Here is a 15,676-nt window from a genome sequence, read left to right on the forward strand (position 1 = left end):
ACCTTTTCTAGGCTCTGTCTTTTTTTGTCTTATTTTCCTGATTTCTTTGGTCAATGACTAGCATAGTGTGGTCCCTTACAAATAAAACACTTTATTTCCTTCTTTACAGAATGTCTTTTGCCTTCTGAGAATGGACTTGTGTTATTTCTACTAACCTGTAAGGCTTGTCCATTATCAGAACCTAGGTAGCCTGGACTCAATCAGACGAATTCTCTCTATTAGCAAATCAACACTTCTGTCTTTCACTGGTATGCTTTCCCACACACTCTTGAACTCAAAGAATTCTTTAGGTAGTGTACTCATAATCCTTGACATCAACACAAGTTCTGGCAGTTCTGAAGCTTTATGCATGTTAAGTTCATCATTCACTTCTATGAAGTTTAACTGCAATCTTAAGATATATTTGATCAAATCTTCTCTCCATCAGTTATAATAGATGTAAAGAACTGTCCCATTGTTCTATCTAGTCTCTGAATTGATGATTGTTCATATATGCTCAACAGCTTCTGCCACATTTCATGTGCACTATCACAAGTAGCCATTAATTCTACATGTGAATCGTCTAGAGCATTTACAATAAGTACCTGAGCTAAGGTGTCACCTTTCTTAAAATCCTTAAGCTTCTGCTCCTCTGTTTCTTCAGGCCTTGTCCTTTCACCAGTAATCAGATCACTAATTCCATGATGTCTCAAAACTAATTCCATCTGGCGTTTCCACCTTCTCCATGATTGAGAATTACTTAGTTTTTCAACATTCACTCTTAAATCCATTCTTTTAATATTTTCTGTAGCCCATAACCGAATAATAACCCCGCCGCAGCAAACCTGCCGACTAAGCGAATTTCCATTTGTCTTACTTGATTTTCAATTAAATATATTTTGATAACATTAGGTTTAACGAGTACCTAGGTTTGCTGCTAAAAGGAAACTAATAAAGTGTGTTTTTTTGTAAAATATTGATAGCTTAGTACAAAATAAATAAATTTGATCAAAATACAAAATATATCCATAAACAAGTAAACTACAACATTTGACAATTTTCTCCATAAGAATAACATGGGAATTTTTAATTTACAATTTTTTAAATTTTCTCCGTTACTATTAACCGAACAAAAATACTTTTATATACTAAATCAATTGTTTTTTTTTTAAGCTCTTTAAAAAGGTCTAAAGAGAAATTGGGAAATTTTGTGTTTTGAGGGTCAAAAGTGAGAAAAACCAATTTTTACCCCATAAAACCCCCCGTAAAGCCCCGTTGCCATGGTCCGATTATGCTGGTTCGCGAACTCATTCAAGTTTATCCCGCTTTACACCTTTAAACCAAATTTCATCAAAATCGGACAAAAATTACTCAAGTTATCGCGTTCATGGACGTATATATATATATATATATATATATGTCTATATATATATACATATATAAAAATTTGAACGAATGGTGTTTTTGGCCTCTGGCGATATCAAAATGAAAAAGTAAATCGGTCCCGGGTCTAGGTCTTACCGTGCCACCTACGGTAATAGCTACTTCCCTATAGGGAAATTCGCTAAAAACAATAAAAGTTGGATAAAGAAATTAGTTTTATTTAATTTAACAAAGCCCATGTTATGAGAAGAATGAGAATTATTTGTTGTTATTCAATAATAAACAACAAATGTTCACAAATAATATTAATACCAACTCAACTCACAGGCTCTCAGGTTTCAAAAGGCTCTCAGGCTCTTTGTATTGCGGGCCCTGGGAGCCTTTTTACGCCACTGGCTTAAGATTTTAACAATGTTCACGTTATTGAACATTGTTAAAATCTAAAGCCAGTGGCTATCTCCAAATTAAATTGTAGGTATGCACGCACAGATTTGACATCAAGCATCGGCATTTGTTTATCTGACGTATATTTTGAGTTATGCACAAAAGCAACTTCCTTCCTGTACATTTCTTATAGGAGTTAAATTTGGTTTTCCTTTTCCAATTCATTTAGCTCTTCTACCGTGACCGATTTTTATAATCTTGAAAGGTATGCACTAACAGATTTGCCATCAAGCATCATCATTCATTTATCTGCTCTATTATTACTCAACCAAAAGACATAAATTTAATTCTTTTGTATCTTCAATTAAAGATGTACGGTATTTCACCAGTTCTAATCCTAAATGTTTTGGTCAATGAACCTTCAGTGAAATACAAGCTTTTGTTTGAGCTATTGATTACAAGCTTTTGTTTGAGCTATTGATTATTAAGTTCAGACATACATGAAGCACATTGCTGAATCACGAATCAACAATAATTATAATTATTTTAGAACTTATCTACAACTAATTATACGTAACTCCATTTTTATTTTTTAGTTATTTTATATGTCTTGGTCTTACAACATTTATACCTTTATGTTAGTAATCAAATGAATTTAGCATGGGATAGACACAATAGGTCAATAGAAAATATCGAACTAAAATTATTTACCTTAGTTTCCGAAAAGCTTCAAATCTACATAGAACATTTTCAGAACGCGGTTGTGATCCCTTGGTAGCGTTGTTCAGTGACAAACTGCATTCTCTGCACCTGCGTAGCTTTGGAGCAGCTTCAAAACATCTTGCGCGTTGAATGAAACCCTCATTTGGATTTTTTGGTTCCTTCTGTTTAAAATTTATGGACTGATCTAGAAAAGAAGAAACCACAGTTTTGCAGTCTAGCATATTTTAAAGTAACTCAATACCTAAAAATCAAAACTGTTTTAAAAAGCCTTATTTTTCCTAATATTTTAAATCTTATCACTCCACTGCGTGTCCGTCATCTCGTTGTTTGCCCAACCTGACTGCAATTGCAGTGACGCGATGTAGATGTGTGTACATATTTTTGAAAATATATAGACTAAAGCGTTAGTGATGAGAAGATAGTTGGTAGGTAGTTTAAGAGGACCCTCTGAAGATGCCACACAAGCTGGCGAAATACACAGGGCGACACATAAAGCATTTTATTCAAGAACACTGGAAGAAAGGTTTAATCTAATATACTGTATTTAAAAATGTTCAATTCTTGTTCATATACTTTGATTTTGTTGACAGTCTTTGTGTTATTCAACTAAGCAACTGAGACAAAACATATCCTTGTAAAAAAAAAACTCATAAACATGCCATTTCCATTTGGTGTAACAATCACCAATTTGAAATCAGGGAAACAGACTTACCAACACCAACCGTTTAGTTTTGCACCATTATTTTTTAATAGCCCTGATGTACCTAAATCTACTCTGGTTTGAACAAAGTAAAATTGTTTTGCATGAACCACATTTTTTATGTGGTGCTGATAATGGTTTTAACCTATTGCATTGGTAAGCAGGCGACCAAGAACATTACCATAGACGATAAACAAATATACACTGTAAAGGTCAGCTATTTACCTTGATCCAGACATTCTTCACTGAATGTGATAATTTCAATTTTGTCTTCATAACCTGTATTACTGTCAGGCCTACCGGTACTTTGTTGTTGGTTACGTACATCATCGCCAATCAAAATATTATAAACAGATTTTGAAGTATTATCTAATAAAATGTCACTGTTCAAGAAAAGTGGGCCATTTTCAGTTTGGGTTTCAGGAAAGCAAATAATTGATTTTTCTAAAGATTGGGTTCCTCTCTGAGTTTTTATTTCAGTCTCTCTCGATTGTAACACACTTGAGCCTTCAAATGTACTGAAGTCTTTGATATTAACAGAAACATCTTCATTGTTACTGCCATGAAATGTTGTTGTATTATGCACATCTGGAATGTTAAATTTGTGTGACAAATGTTTGCGTGTAACAATTTCATTTCGGGGAATTAGATCTTCTGAGGGGGTTTCTTCTAATAGGTGATCACAAGCCACTTCACAAAACGGTACAAACTGTCTACTCTGTATGTCTATTGCAGGGTCAGAATGTTCAGTTCCAGAACTCTTTGCTTGTAAGTGGACTTCATGTTTCTTGACTCTCAGATCCAGAGGTTCATGATGAAACCTACAACGAGGCTTGTTGTGAAAAAGAGGAGATGCAGTCAAGGTATTGCTCTTCTGCACTCTGAGGTCCAAAGGTTCTATTTGATCATCTTCTTGAGATTGGCAACTTGTTTGTAGCCGTGGGAGAGTCATTTTACCTAAAAAAAATGCATATTAATAATAGATGATAAAATATTTAAATTCACTTAACCAATAAACTAGTTAAGGCCTATTTATTTTTTTGGATTATTTACTGAAAGCCTAACATCAAAGACAGCTCAGGGTCCAGTTGGTAGACCATTAAAAAGACTTGGACTTTCTCAGGATCGAACCAGCAACCTTAGGGAAGCACTATAACCACTCAGTTTAAAGCAGCTTGGTAATTTACAAACATTTACCCTCTAACTTACAGGTAAGATGATACCAATAGTGATAGGTATTTTTAGTTTTGTTGGGAACGTGCCAAGGCCTTCGGACGACAAAATCCACCGAAATTTGACGTCACAGCCCCCACCTCCCACTCTTAGAGGAGTGGGGAGAGTCGTCCTGGCAACACCCCTAGTCCAGCCGACAGCTTGTCCTCCATACGACAAAACCTACCAAAATGTTTATTTAAAGGCTGACCACCGAGTCGCTTCAACTTCAGTAGCCTACTAGCTAAAAGGTCTCAGCCTTTTCACCTGCAAGTCTTATGTTGTAGGCTACTTAGTTAATTCCCACTAAATTAGCAATAGGCTAGCCTATATTTTATATAATTTCTAATTTACCATACAAGTTAGTTTATACGTGATTTCATACTTACTACAGTAGACTCCCTCTTATCCGGACACCTTTTAACCAGACATCTGTTTAACCGGACTACACTCGGCGGAAATTACATTTCTTTAACCGGACAATTTTTATAAGCACATCGGTTTAACCGGACTAGATCGGTAGAAAGTGGGTGGTACTGAAACAACTTTTCTCGTGGGAAAGATTTGAGACCAGTGATCACGTGACTAAATACAATGCCCTCCTAAATTTAATTTGAATATCACAGTAAACGGTCCGTTTTAAGGCTTCACTTTACTTGACGTCCTACACTCATTCGATTGGTTTTTTCGATTCGATATTTTCATTTGATTCTTTCATTCGATATATCGTTTGGTTAGTTAGGTTAGGTTAACCTTTTCATTCGATATATCGTTTGGTTAGTTAGGTTAGGTTAACCTTACCTAACTAACCAAACGATATATCGAATGAAGCAATCGATTAATCGATATATCGATCGATATTTTCATTCGAATGAGTGTAGGACGTCAAGTAAAGTGCAGCCCGTTTTAACAAGCTTTTGGGGATGTCTGTTTAACTGGAAAACCCGTTATCCGGACTGGCCTCGGTCCCGAGGAGTCCGGATAAGAGGGAGTCTACTGTAACTCACAAACTTTCACAATAATATATTTTTAATTAAGAATAACTTAGTTAGAGGCAGCTTGAATTGAAATTAGTTTAAGCCCTTTAACACATTGTGTACTGGTACAACACTAGGTTTTAATAATTTAATAAGTTATTTTAATCGGAATCAATATAAGTTATTTCAAATCGGAAATGTAGGCCTAAGTTTACGTCTATGACATACCTTTTGTACAAATCTGATTAAAAATATATTGCTAATTTAGTGGGAGGGAACAGGGAAGTAAACAAATGATTTGATTTGAAAAATGGCAGTCGACAAGGCTAGGCTAATAACTTTAAGTTACGGTACATAAGTTTAACAAGGTTTTCCAATTTTTCAAATTCAAAAGTTCTGATGTCTGGTAAGGAAGCAAACCATTGGATCACTCAGAGAGAGGGGTGGCGACTGTGATGTCAATATTTTGTTAGGTTTTGTCGTCCGGGAGGTCTTGCCATCACATTGCTTTGTTTACCCTAGGCTTACCCTTCTTTGCTGTTTTAATTCAGGGACAAGTTTTAGTACAGAAAGTGCACAACAAAACTACCGGTAGGCCTAACTTATGCCAAAACTTTAATATCCAACTTCATTGTACTATAAGACTTAAAATTAAGTTAAACACTTGTATACGGTACGGTATTACTTATTTGTATAAATGAATATCCATTACTGTGTTACAATCAAAAGGCTTCAGACCTAGCTTAAGTAGAAAGTTTGGATTTTGGTTCTCGGCCAAGAGTTTGGTTATCAGTCAAATTGATTGTTCAGTTGTTTATTGTTCAGAATGAAGTCTGATATCAAAGTTTTGCCCAAAAACTAAGTATTGGCCAACATCACATTGCTTTTATGGTGAATGGAATTAACTTATTTGATAAAAATATATGGCTTTAAAGTTAGTAGAGTATAGAGATTTCCCCCTAAGATTTTACAGCACCAGCCACTCTGTTCTGCTTGATATTTCACTTAGCCATCAATCAGACCTTACTGCTAGGCTAAGTTAACTCAAACACTTCCAGTAAAAAAATTATGACAAACTAAGCCATCATTATAAGTGACAATAAATAGTGTAGCTAGCACTAAAAGAAAATGATCCTATATTAGTTAACTTACACATTTTAACCCACTAATAACCTAAAGCTAACTTATCTCAGGTGATATCATGTTTACTGAAGGAAGAATATAAATACTTATCCTAGTACAACTATTGAATACACCTACTTATGTTTATCTTTGTAATAGCCTCTTTAGCAGCTTACATTATCAGCATGATAAAAAAATGGATCACGCACGGTAAATAGGAGTTGTTAAATTTCTTCTATAACCTTTCAACAAGAAATGATTAGACAACTTGAAAATGAAAATGTAAATTGAATCAGACGACAACAATAACCAAAATTTAATAATCAGCCGATAAAAACACTAAACACACTATTGCGGCAGGTAAAATCTTGGACTATGTAGCTTCCTATGAATCTTCGTATATATATATATATATACCTACTAGCTGTACCCGCGGGCTTTGCCCCGTTTAACTTCATATGTGAGCTCGTTCGCATGGCTCAATCACGTCCTGGTTGAAGTTCGTTCGCTACGCTCACTCACCTTTAGGTTGGAGCTCGTTCGCTGCGCTCACTTGCCTTCAGGTTAGCTCGTTCGCTACGCTACCTCGCCTCCGGGTTGAAGTTCGTTCGCTACGCTCACTCACCTTTTGGTTTCAAATTAGCTGTTGTCAAATATAAAAAAAATAATAGTGCTGCACTCTGTTGGTAATCCTTGTAACTTAAATGCTATTGAACATCATAGAACAGAACCAACTTGTTTAATTGAAACAGCTGTTATGATTCATATCAAACAAATATTCATATCCATATTCATCATGAATATTAATTATTATATTAATTCTCATATTCATTAATTCCATTTAAATATGAGTACTCATTAGGTTAACATGGGAAACTCCAGAGCCACTGGGGTGGAGCCCGAGAGTCCGATCAGAATAAAAACTACTTAGTTTTCCTATTTAATGCCTAAAGAATCAGTGTACCAAATTTCAGCCTCCTAGGTAAGTGGGAAGTGGGAGAATTAGTGATGAGTGAGCGAGTCAGTCAGTCAGTGAGGGCTTTGCCTTTTATATATATATAGATACCTATACCTAGAAGATGGTATTCTTTTTTTTATTATAAATGATTTAATCAAGAAACAGTTAATTATTGTAAAATCTTATATCTAGCTTATTAAATCTTATAATTTAGTTAAATTATTAGGCCTATAATAAAAGTAAGTAACGTGAAATCATTGTTAAAGCTAAAGAAGATATAAACATGACATGATCATACAAATATAATTTAATAGGCCATGTGGCTTTATCTTTTGGTATTCATAAGTAGGAGTGTTATAATCTAAAATCGTCCAAAGCATCTTCTAAACTCTAATACCACTACTTTTCTATGAAATGGCGACCATACACAAAGTAGGTATTTTGCCAAGTATGAATGGAGATGATTGTAGGATGAGTGGCGCGATCTTGTAGTCTTGTTAGTGACTTAAGGCCGAAATATTCCTTAGACACAGCTGTTAATTAATAGCCCATGCAGCTACTGGCAACTAAGTGACCTACAGTTCATAGTGCATATCGGGTTTAAGAATAATTGAGCCATGCACATCCTCTTACTCATAGGCAATCATATTCATTTGAGATGGGCGCCATCTAGATTTATATTTTAACCTAAATATGAATGAAGGGTAGTGAAGGTGGGCTTTGTTACAGTATCCTGGAATTTTGTTCTAAAATTTATTACAAACTGAGAGGCTTAAAGTCCTCTCAGTAGTGCCAGACTCGGGCTGTAGTAAATGTAGTCAGTTCCTCTAACTTTTTACACTTACTTTTAAAGTTTACTCTCACTGTACAGTATAAGGTTAGAGGTACTGACTACATTGAATAAACAATAACATCTTCAGACAAAATAAAATCAGCTGATTAGTTTGTAAACAAGTACGTTGAATTTCACCATAGCTGATTTAAAAAGTTTGGGTGTTTAGTGTGAATTTTAAGCCATCCCAATGATTGATAATTAATAAAAAAGACACATTTTGGGGTTATATAGTATTTTATTGTTGTTTAAAATAATCTAAAATCGTTTAAAAATAACTTTCAAAGCGGACAGAGACTGTTGCATTGTTATGGCAGACTTAGGCCGCATGCCTCGGCATGCAATACATCTAACCTCCAACGGTCACATATTACTAAAGCTGCTATAACCCAGTTAATATTCATCCAATCTTAAAGATTAAGGTGTCAATCGATTTGTAATTAAATTATCTTAAAAATGTTAGCCTTGTAAACTTTGTGTAAACTCAGCGGTTTTTGAGTAATTTAAGAAACAAAATTTTAATGGCCGCCATTTTTTCATGAATTTAAAACATGTTCATAATTTTTTTTAGCTTTGTCTAGTCATCATAAGTGTTTTTGCAAAGTTTCAATTTCGCATCTCTTACCATTTTTTAGAAAACAACTAATAAAAAAAACAAAATGGCGGCTGTGTGAGTAACTAAGGACTTCGGTCAATTTAAATATGATATTTAGATTTGTTTCTTACCCAGGAACACTACCACAAAATATCCGACACGGATTCTGAAACACCCTGTATATAACATGTCCCTCATTTAGAATAGAACAAAACAATGAAAAATACTTTGACTTCTTTGGACTAAAAGTCAAACATTTAGGATTCATGACTACTCTACTTCTAGAAGTTACATAACCGTCAAAGTTTTTTTACAACTTCTCCCTCATCACAAACATCTGTTAATCCTACACAATTCTCCTTAGAACTAGCAGTTGGATTTCTTACATTTACAAAAGCTTCTATGTACAGGACTTGCATTTTGTTCATCATTACTATCAGCCTTCGAAGTATATACTTCGTTGCAGCACACGCGAGAATTAAGGGGGAGGGAGGGGCAAACACACTGCTCAAGCACTACACTACAACGCAAAGTTTTGCTCGATGTACGCAAGGTTTTGCCACTTTCCTTCATCCACTGGTGGCCGCAGTTTGAAAGACGCCACAATTTGGTGTTTGCGAGTATTCGGCAGAGACCCGTGTATGTGTGTGTCTGTGAACGCGATAACTGAGTTTGTGAACCAGCATGATCTGACGTTGGGAACAGGTTGGGAACCCTGAAAACTTACAATTTTCAAATTATCCCCCTCAACTATTTTGAAGAGGTTAAAAACTAAATAATTTAGCAAATTGAAGTGTTTTGTACAGTATTTGGAGAAAAAAAATTAATTTATAATTCTCATCTTATTCTTATAGAGAAAAAGTATACTGTGGTAGTTTGCTTGTTTATTAATACATTTTGATCAAACTTGGCAAGTTTATTAATTGTATAATAGGCTATTAATATTTTACACAAAAAACACACTTTGTTACCTCCCTGTAGTATAAACCTATAGATTTTCATAAACCTATGTTATTTAAATAGATTTAAGTGAAAATCCAATTAGGCAAATAAATAGAAATTCGCTTTTGTCTGCACTTTTGCTGCGGCAGGGGAATTTTTCTTTTCATACTATTCTTTTGACATTTTAATAAAAACGCACTTTTTTACCATCCCTGTAGCGGCAAACCTAATTATTCCATTTAACCTAATTTATTAATTTTTTAAATTTTATATGAGGCTTACATTTTAAGGAAATATTTGAGTGAAAATCAAATGAGGCAAATGGAAATTCGCCTAGTCTAGAGGTTTGCTGCGGTGGAAAAAAATTAAATTTTGGTTATTGATGAAAATGCAGGAGAGTTACTGCAACAAGAAGACTCGGGAAACTCATTCAAACCTTTCCTTTGCGTTGGAAAATTAAATGCATCAAAAAGTAATTCCAAGAACAGTTCAATTTTACTGGTCTATTATAGAGAGCTAAAACTGGAACTCCTATAAAACAGTGTCGAGCAGCTGCGTTGTCGTTGCTTGCAAGTTGCTCGATTGGTCTCGGTGTTATTGGAACTGTGTCTGTAAAATAAGGAACTTTAAGTCCTGTTTGGAAGGTTTTTTATCATAATTTTCAATTAAGAGTGAAGGATGAGTGTAGAATGGTGTGAGATGATCTGTGTAACATTGTTACTGGCTAAGATCAGCTGTTTCATCAGTTAATAGTTATTTGTGCAACTAGTGAGAAAAGTGAGCAATTGACTCACTCGAGAGAAATCCTTACTCACGAGCCGTAGGCGAGTGAGGAATGGTTTCTCGAGTGAGGCAATTGTACTTTGAACTCGAGTTGCACATTATACTTTTCCTACAGTTACCATAAAACAAATAAATTTGTGAAGAAACATAACCTATTTTTACACAGAAGTGAACTTTTAATATAACATTTAATGTGAAGTGACAAATACAACAGTACAACAGCTGACCAGCTGATTTACAGCCAGTGCTGCCAACGTATTTCGCGCGCATACGACGTTGCCTGCATGTTACGCGCTCACTATTTCGTGCCTTCACGTTGCAAATCTGGAGTGAGACAAAGTAATTCGAGTGAGACAATGTTAACATTGTCTCACTGATGAGCGAATTGGCCACTTTGCTTTCTCAAATCAGTGAGAGAACATGTACATTGTTAGGTAACTGTAGGAAAAGTAATTTATTTAAAGCCATGATGATCAGGGACAGCTGAATCCCGTGTTACACCTCGATAAAACGTGTTTAATTAATTAAGTTACCTTGTTACATTTGATATTTGCATTATTGTTCTTGTTGTTGTTGTTCAGTAGAAACTGTTGGCCGTTTCGCATTTTACCTAACTGATGTTCATCTTTCGATTATCTACGACGAAGATGACTCAAATAGGCGATAGTGCATTAGTGATTACTGGACAAAAACATCAAGAAAAAAAAATCAATTTGCAGCAACCAACAATAACAAGCTGTAAATTGATTTAATAAATTCTTCAAACTGGGTATAACTATAAAATCTTAAACCTGTTTTATAATAAAGCAGAGATTTGTGAACGAATTAGTCAACTCAACTATCGGCGTTCCAAAAGTCCCGAAACGGCATAATATTTTTGTAACCAACATAGATACGGTGGTACAACTGTTTTGTATCTAGATATTTATCATAAAAAATATCTTTTTGACTCCGTAGTCCGTTTGAGTTCAAATTTGCGGCCTTCTTGTGTTTTACTAGTAAAGACCTTTAATTGCTTCTTTTTTTATGTGCATGCAACCTATGCTTAGATACTTTTTCCTACAGTCACCCGACAAAGTTGGCTTCCTTGTACTGTTTATAGTACATAAAGCTGCTAATTGCTGCATATTTATACTTTGCCGTACGGTTTATACTTTGTCGTATGGTTTATACTTTGACGCACATCAGGATTCCAACGAAACAACACAAAACAGCGTGGTTCTATTATGCACGTAATCCGTGTACGCTTGGAAATAGGCTGGCAACACTTAAAGATAATACACATACACATACAAAGATAATACACTGCTTTATGTCACAGTAACATTTTACTTGAATTTCACCGTAGCTTTTATGCCACTACCCTTATTTAAATACATCTCCTGTTTCATGGATAAATAGTTTTACAACGCAATACGACGTGAACAAAATAGAATGGTCATTAACTATTTCCTATAAGAAGGGGGTTATGAACACTAGAACACATAAAAGTTTATACGATGTATTTCCATAATCCCGTGCCCATTAATTTGTTGGGCAATCAATTAGATAGGGTCATTCTAATATCGCAAACCTGCGTGGAGTTTAATTCCTGTGAAGGAACTGTGTTGTCATGTTGAAAGACGATGTGACGTACTTAACACATTCACTGCTAATGATATGTTATACTTTTATATATGGCTAAAAAACATAAACATGAACAAGATTATGTATACGGAGTGCTAATATATCTTTAATTAAATAAATTGAATCATATATATTGTGAATTAAAACACATTATATAAGTGTATACATTATATTTATATAACTGCAAATATACTGATGACGCACATGAACGTGATTTAACATGTTTTAAGCTTGCTCGTACCAATATAAGTACATAATTGACGAGCATAGTGTCGGACATACTGACGGTTAACTTTTATAAGTCGTCATGGAACCGGCTGAGTACGCATAATGTGGCTGATAATAGGCCTAAATCATTGGACATTGAAATACTGACAAATTAATGGAAACGGTAAAACCTTAACGTTTAGAACAGTGACGTGTTAACCATAAAACAGTACGACGCATCTGCAATCAAAATGATCCACATTGATGTTTACACGAGCAATCTCGATCACTGCTTTATGTCACAGTAACATTTTACCTGAATTTCACCGTAGCTTTTATGCCACTACCCTTGTTTAAATACATCTCCTGTTTCATGGATAAATAGTTTTACAACGCAATACGACGTGAACAAAATAGAATGATCATTTAACAGCTGAGCACAACTTCTAAAATGTAAAGGATTGTATCACAGAGTAGAATAAGGAGACTGCTCTACGTCATCTCTATTTTGCGCTTTATAAATAAAGCTCCTTAAATTAGGCTACATAATGAACAGTTCCATAGCAATTACGAAATTACAATATGTAGCCAGCCTAACGCACATTGTATTCACTTTTAGTAAATATTTACTATAATTATGTAAAAATATGCAGTTTTATTATATTATTAAAACTATTATTCACGTTTGAATGCTCCTGAATTGCACTAAGCACGTTTTAAACGCTAAGATAAAAAAATTAAACTACCTCGACCCTAAGTAATTATATTGTATTTTTGGGTCGTGTTTAGTTCAACATTATTTAGTGTTAAATGCTGAAAGCTTGTACTTTTGCCAGAATCACGTCTAGTTTTAGATCATTATAGACCTTCTAGCGTAATATGTGTTTGAACAATTTATCTGGGTAAAAATTAGGAAGCTCATTTAGCCTACACTTACATCAATTTGTGTTTCTCCTAACTACTCTGGTCATAAATTCATCAATCAGTATATTATAGCTTGGTTTCCATTTTAGAACATTTACAGGCTATCTGATTTTCACACTCTGTTGACAGAAAAATTATTTTTTACGGCATTCTTCCATGAATGTGGACATTTATTTAATGTTGTTTTGTAAACGTAATAATTGAACGGAGCGAAGCGAAGCTCTTTGGGATCGACTTCAATACAAACTTTCTAACACATTACTCAGTAACGGCTGAACATATTTTAGCCAAACTTGCTAAGGTTGCTTTGAAAAATGTTTGGAAGGTTTAGACGAAACCAATTTCAATTTTTGATGATGCCTTTGTAATTTAAAAGTAACTCAAAGTTTTTAAATTTTAACATTAGCCTTATGGGTTTCCATGATGGTTACAAAATAACGACGTAAATGTAAAAAAAATAAGAATCATAGAATATGTTCAAATCAAGCCACGACCTAAGCACAGTACAAAGGAAAAATTTAGATGACCACTGATCAAATAATACATAGAAAGTCTTAAATTTACGTTTAAGTCGCAATTGGAAACATACTTTGAAATAATTTTTATGATATCATCGTGTTTGCAACACATTTGTTGTATTGATTGTTGTGTTGGCAACGACTTGAGGTATATAATTGAGAAAAAGTATACTGTGGTAGTTTGCTTGTTTATTAATACATTTTGATCAAACTTGGCAAGTTTATTAATTGTATAATAGGCTATTAATATTTTACACAAAAAAACACACTTTGTTACCTCCCTGTAGTATAAACCTATAGATTTTCATAAACCTATGTTATTTAAATAGATTTAAGTGAAAATCCAATTAGGCAAATAAATAGAAATTCGCTTTTGTCTGCACTTTTGCTGCGGCAGGGGAATTTTTCTTTTCATACTATTCTTTTGACATTTTAATAAAAACGCACTTTTTTACCATCCCTGTAGCGGCAAACCTAATTATTCCATTTAACCTAATTTATTAATTTTTTAAATTTTATATGAGGCTTACATTTTAAGGAAATATTTGAGTGAAAATCAAATGAGGCAAATGGAAATTCGCCTAGTCTAGAGGTTTGCTGCGGTGGAAAAAAAATTAAATTTTGGTTATTGATGAAAATGCAGGAGAGTTACTGCAACAAGAAGACTCGGGAAACTCATTCAAACCTTTCCTTTGCGTTGGAAAATTAAATGCATCAAAAAGTAATTCCAAGAACAGTTCAATTTTACTGGTCTATTATAGAGAGCTAAAACTGGAACTCCTATAAAACAGTGTCGAGCAGCTGCGTTGTCGTTGCTTGCAAGTTGCTCGATTGGTCTCGGTGTTATTGGAACTGTGTCTGTAAAATAAGGAACTTTAAGTCCTGTTTGGAAGGTTTTTTTTATCATAATTTTCAATTAAGAGTGAAGGATGAGTGTAGAATGGTGTGAGATGATCTGTGTAACATTGTTACTGGCTAAGATCAGCTGTTTCATCAGTTAATAGTTATTTGTGCAACTAGTGAGAAAAGTGAGCAATTGACTCACTCGAGAGAAATCCTTACTCACGAGCCGTAGGCGAGTGAGGAATGGTTTCTCGAGTGAGGCAATTGTACTTTGAACTCGAGTTGCACATTATACTTTTCCTACAGTTACCATAAAACAAATAAATTTGTGAAGAAACATAACCTATTTTTACACAGAAGTGAACTTTTAATATAACATTTAATGTGAAGTGACAAATACAACAGTACAACAGCTGACCAGCTGATTTACAGCCAGTGCTGCCAACGTATTTCGCGCGCATACGACGTTGCCTGCATGTTACGCGCTCACTATTTCGTGCCTTCACGTTGCAAATCTGGAGTGAGACAAAGTAATTCGAGTGAGACAATGTTAACATTGTCTCACTGATGAGCGAATTGGCCACTTTGCTTTCTCAAATCAGTGAGAGAACATGTACATTGTTAGGTAACTGTAGGAAAAGTAATTTATTTAAAGCCATGATGATCAGGGACAGCTGAATCCCGTGTTACACCTCGATAAAACGTGTTTAATTAATTAAGTTACCTTGTTACATTTGATATTTGCATTATTGTTCTTGTTGTTGTTGTTCAGTAGAAACTGTTGGCCGTTTCGCATTTTACCTAACTGATGTTCATCTTTCGATTATCTACGACGAAGATGACTCAAATAGGCGATAGTGCATTAGTGATTACTGGACAAAAACATCAAGAAAAAAAAATCAATTTGCAGCAACCAACAATAACAAGCTGTAAATTGATTTAATAAATTCTTCAAACTGGGTATAACT

The 15,676-nt window shown here is 34.4% G+C and overlaps 1 protein-coding gene across 1 annotated transcript in view; it reads right to left on the reverse strand.

The window, feature by feature from the left end:
- The window catches only part of LOC128985523 (lysine-specific demethylase 3A-like), a 46,414-nt gene extending 39,684 nt beyond the window's left edge, over window positions 1-6,730 (reverse strand). The window contains exons 1-3 of the mRNA XM_054405108.1: window positions 6,619-6,730; window positions 3,395-4,126; window positions 2,458-2,653 (exon numbers count right to left, since the gene is read on the reverse strand). Of these exons, the coding sequence (XP_054261083.1) occupies window positions 2,458-2,653; window positions 3,395-4,121 (923 nt within the window). The 5' untranslated portion in view covers window positions 4,122-4,126; window positions 6,619-6,730. The remainder of the gene's footprint in view (window positions 1-2,457; window positions 2,654-3,394; window positions 4,127-6,618) is intronic.
- Between the last annotated feature and the right edge of the window lie 8,946 nt (window positions 6,731-15,676).

Source organism: Macrosteles quadrilineatus, unplaced genomic scaffold, assembly GCF_028750875.1.
Source record: "Macrosteles quadrilineatus isolate MER2022 unplaced genomic scaffold, UCM_ALF_1.0 Scaffold_2__2_contigs__length_208266976, whole genome shotgun sequence".
In the NCBI taxonomy this organism is placed as follows: Eukaryota; Metazoa; Arthropoda; class Insecta; order Hemiptera; family Cicadellidae; genus Macrosteles; species Macrosteles quadrilineatus.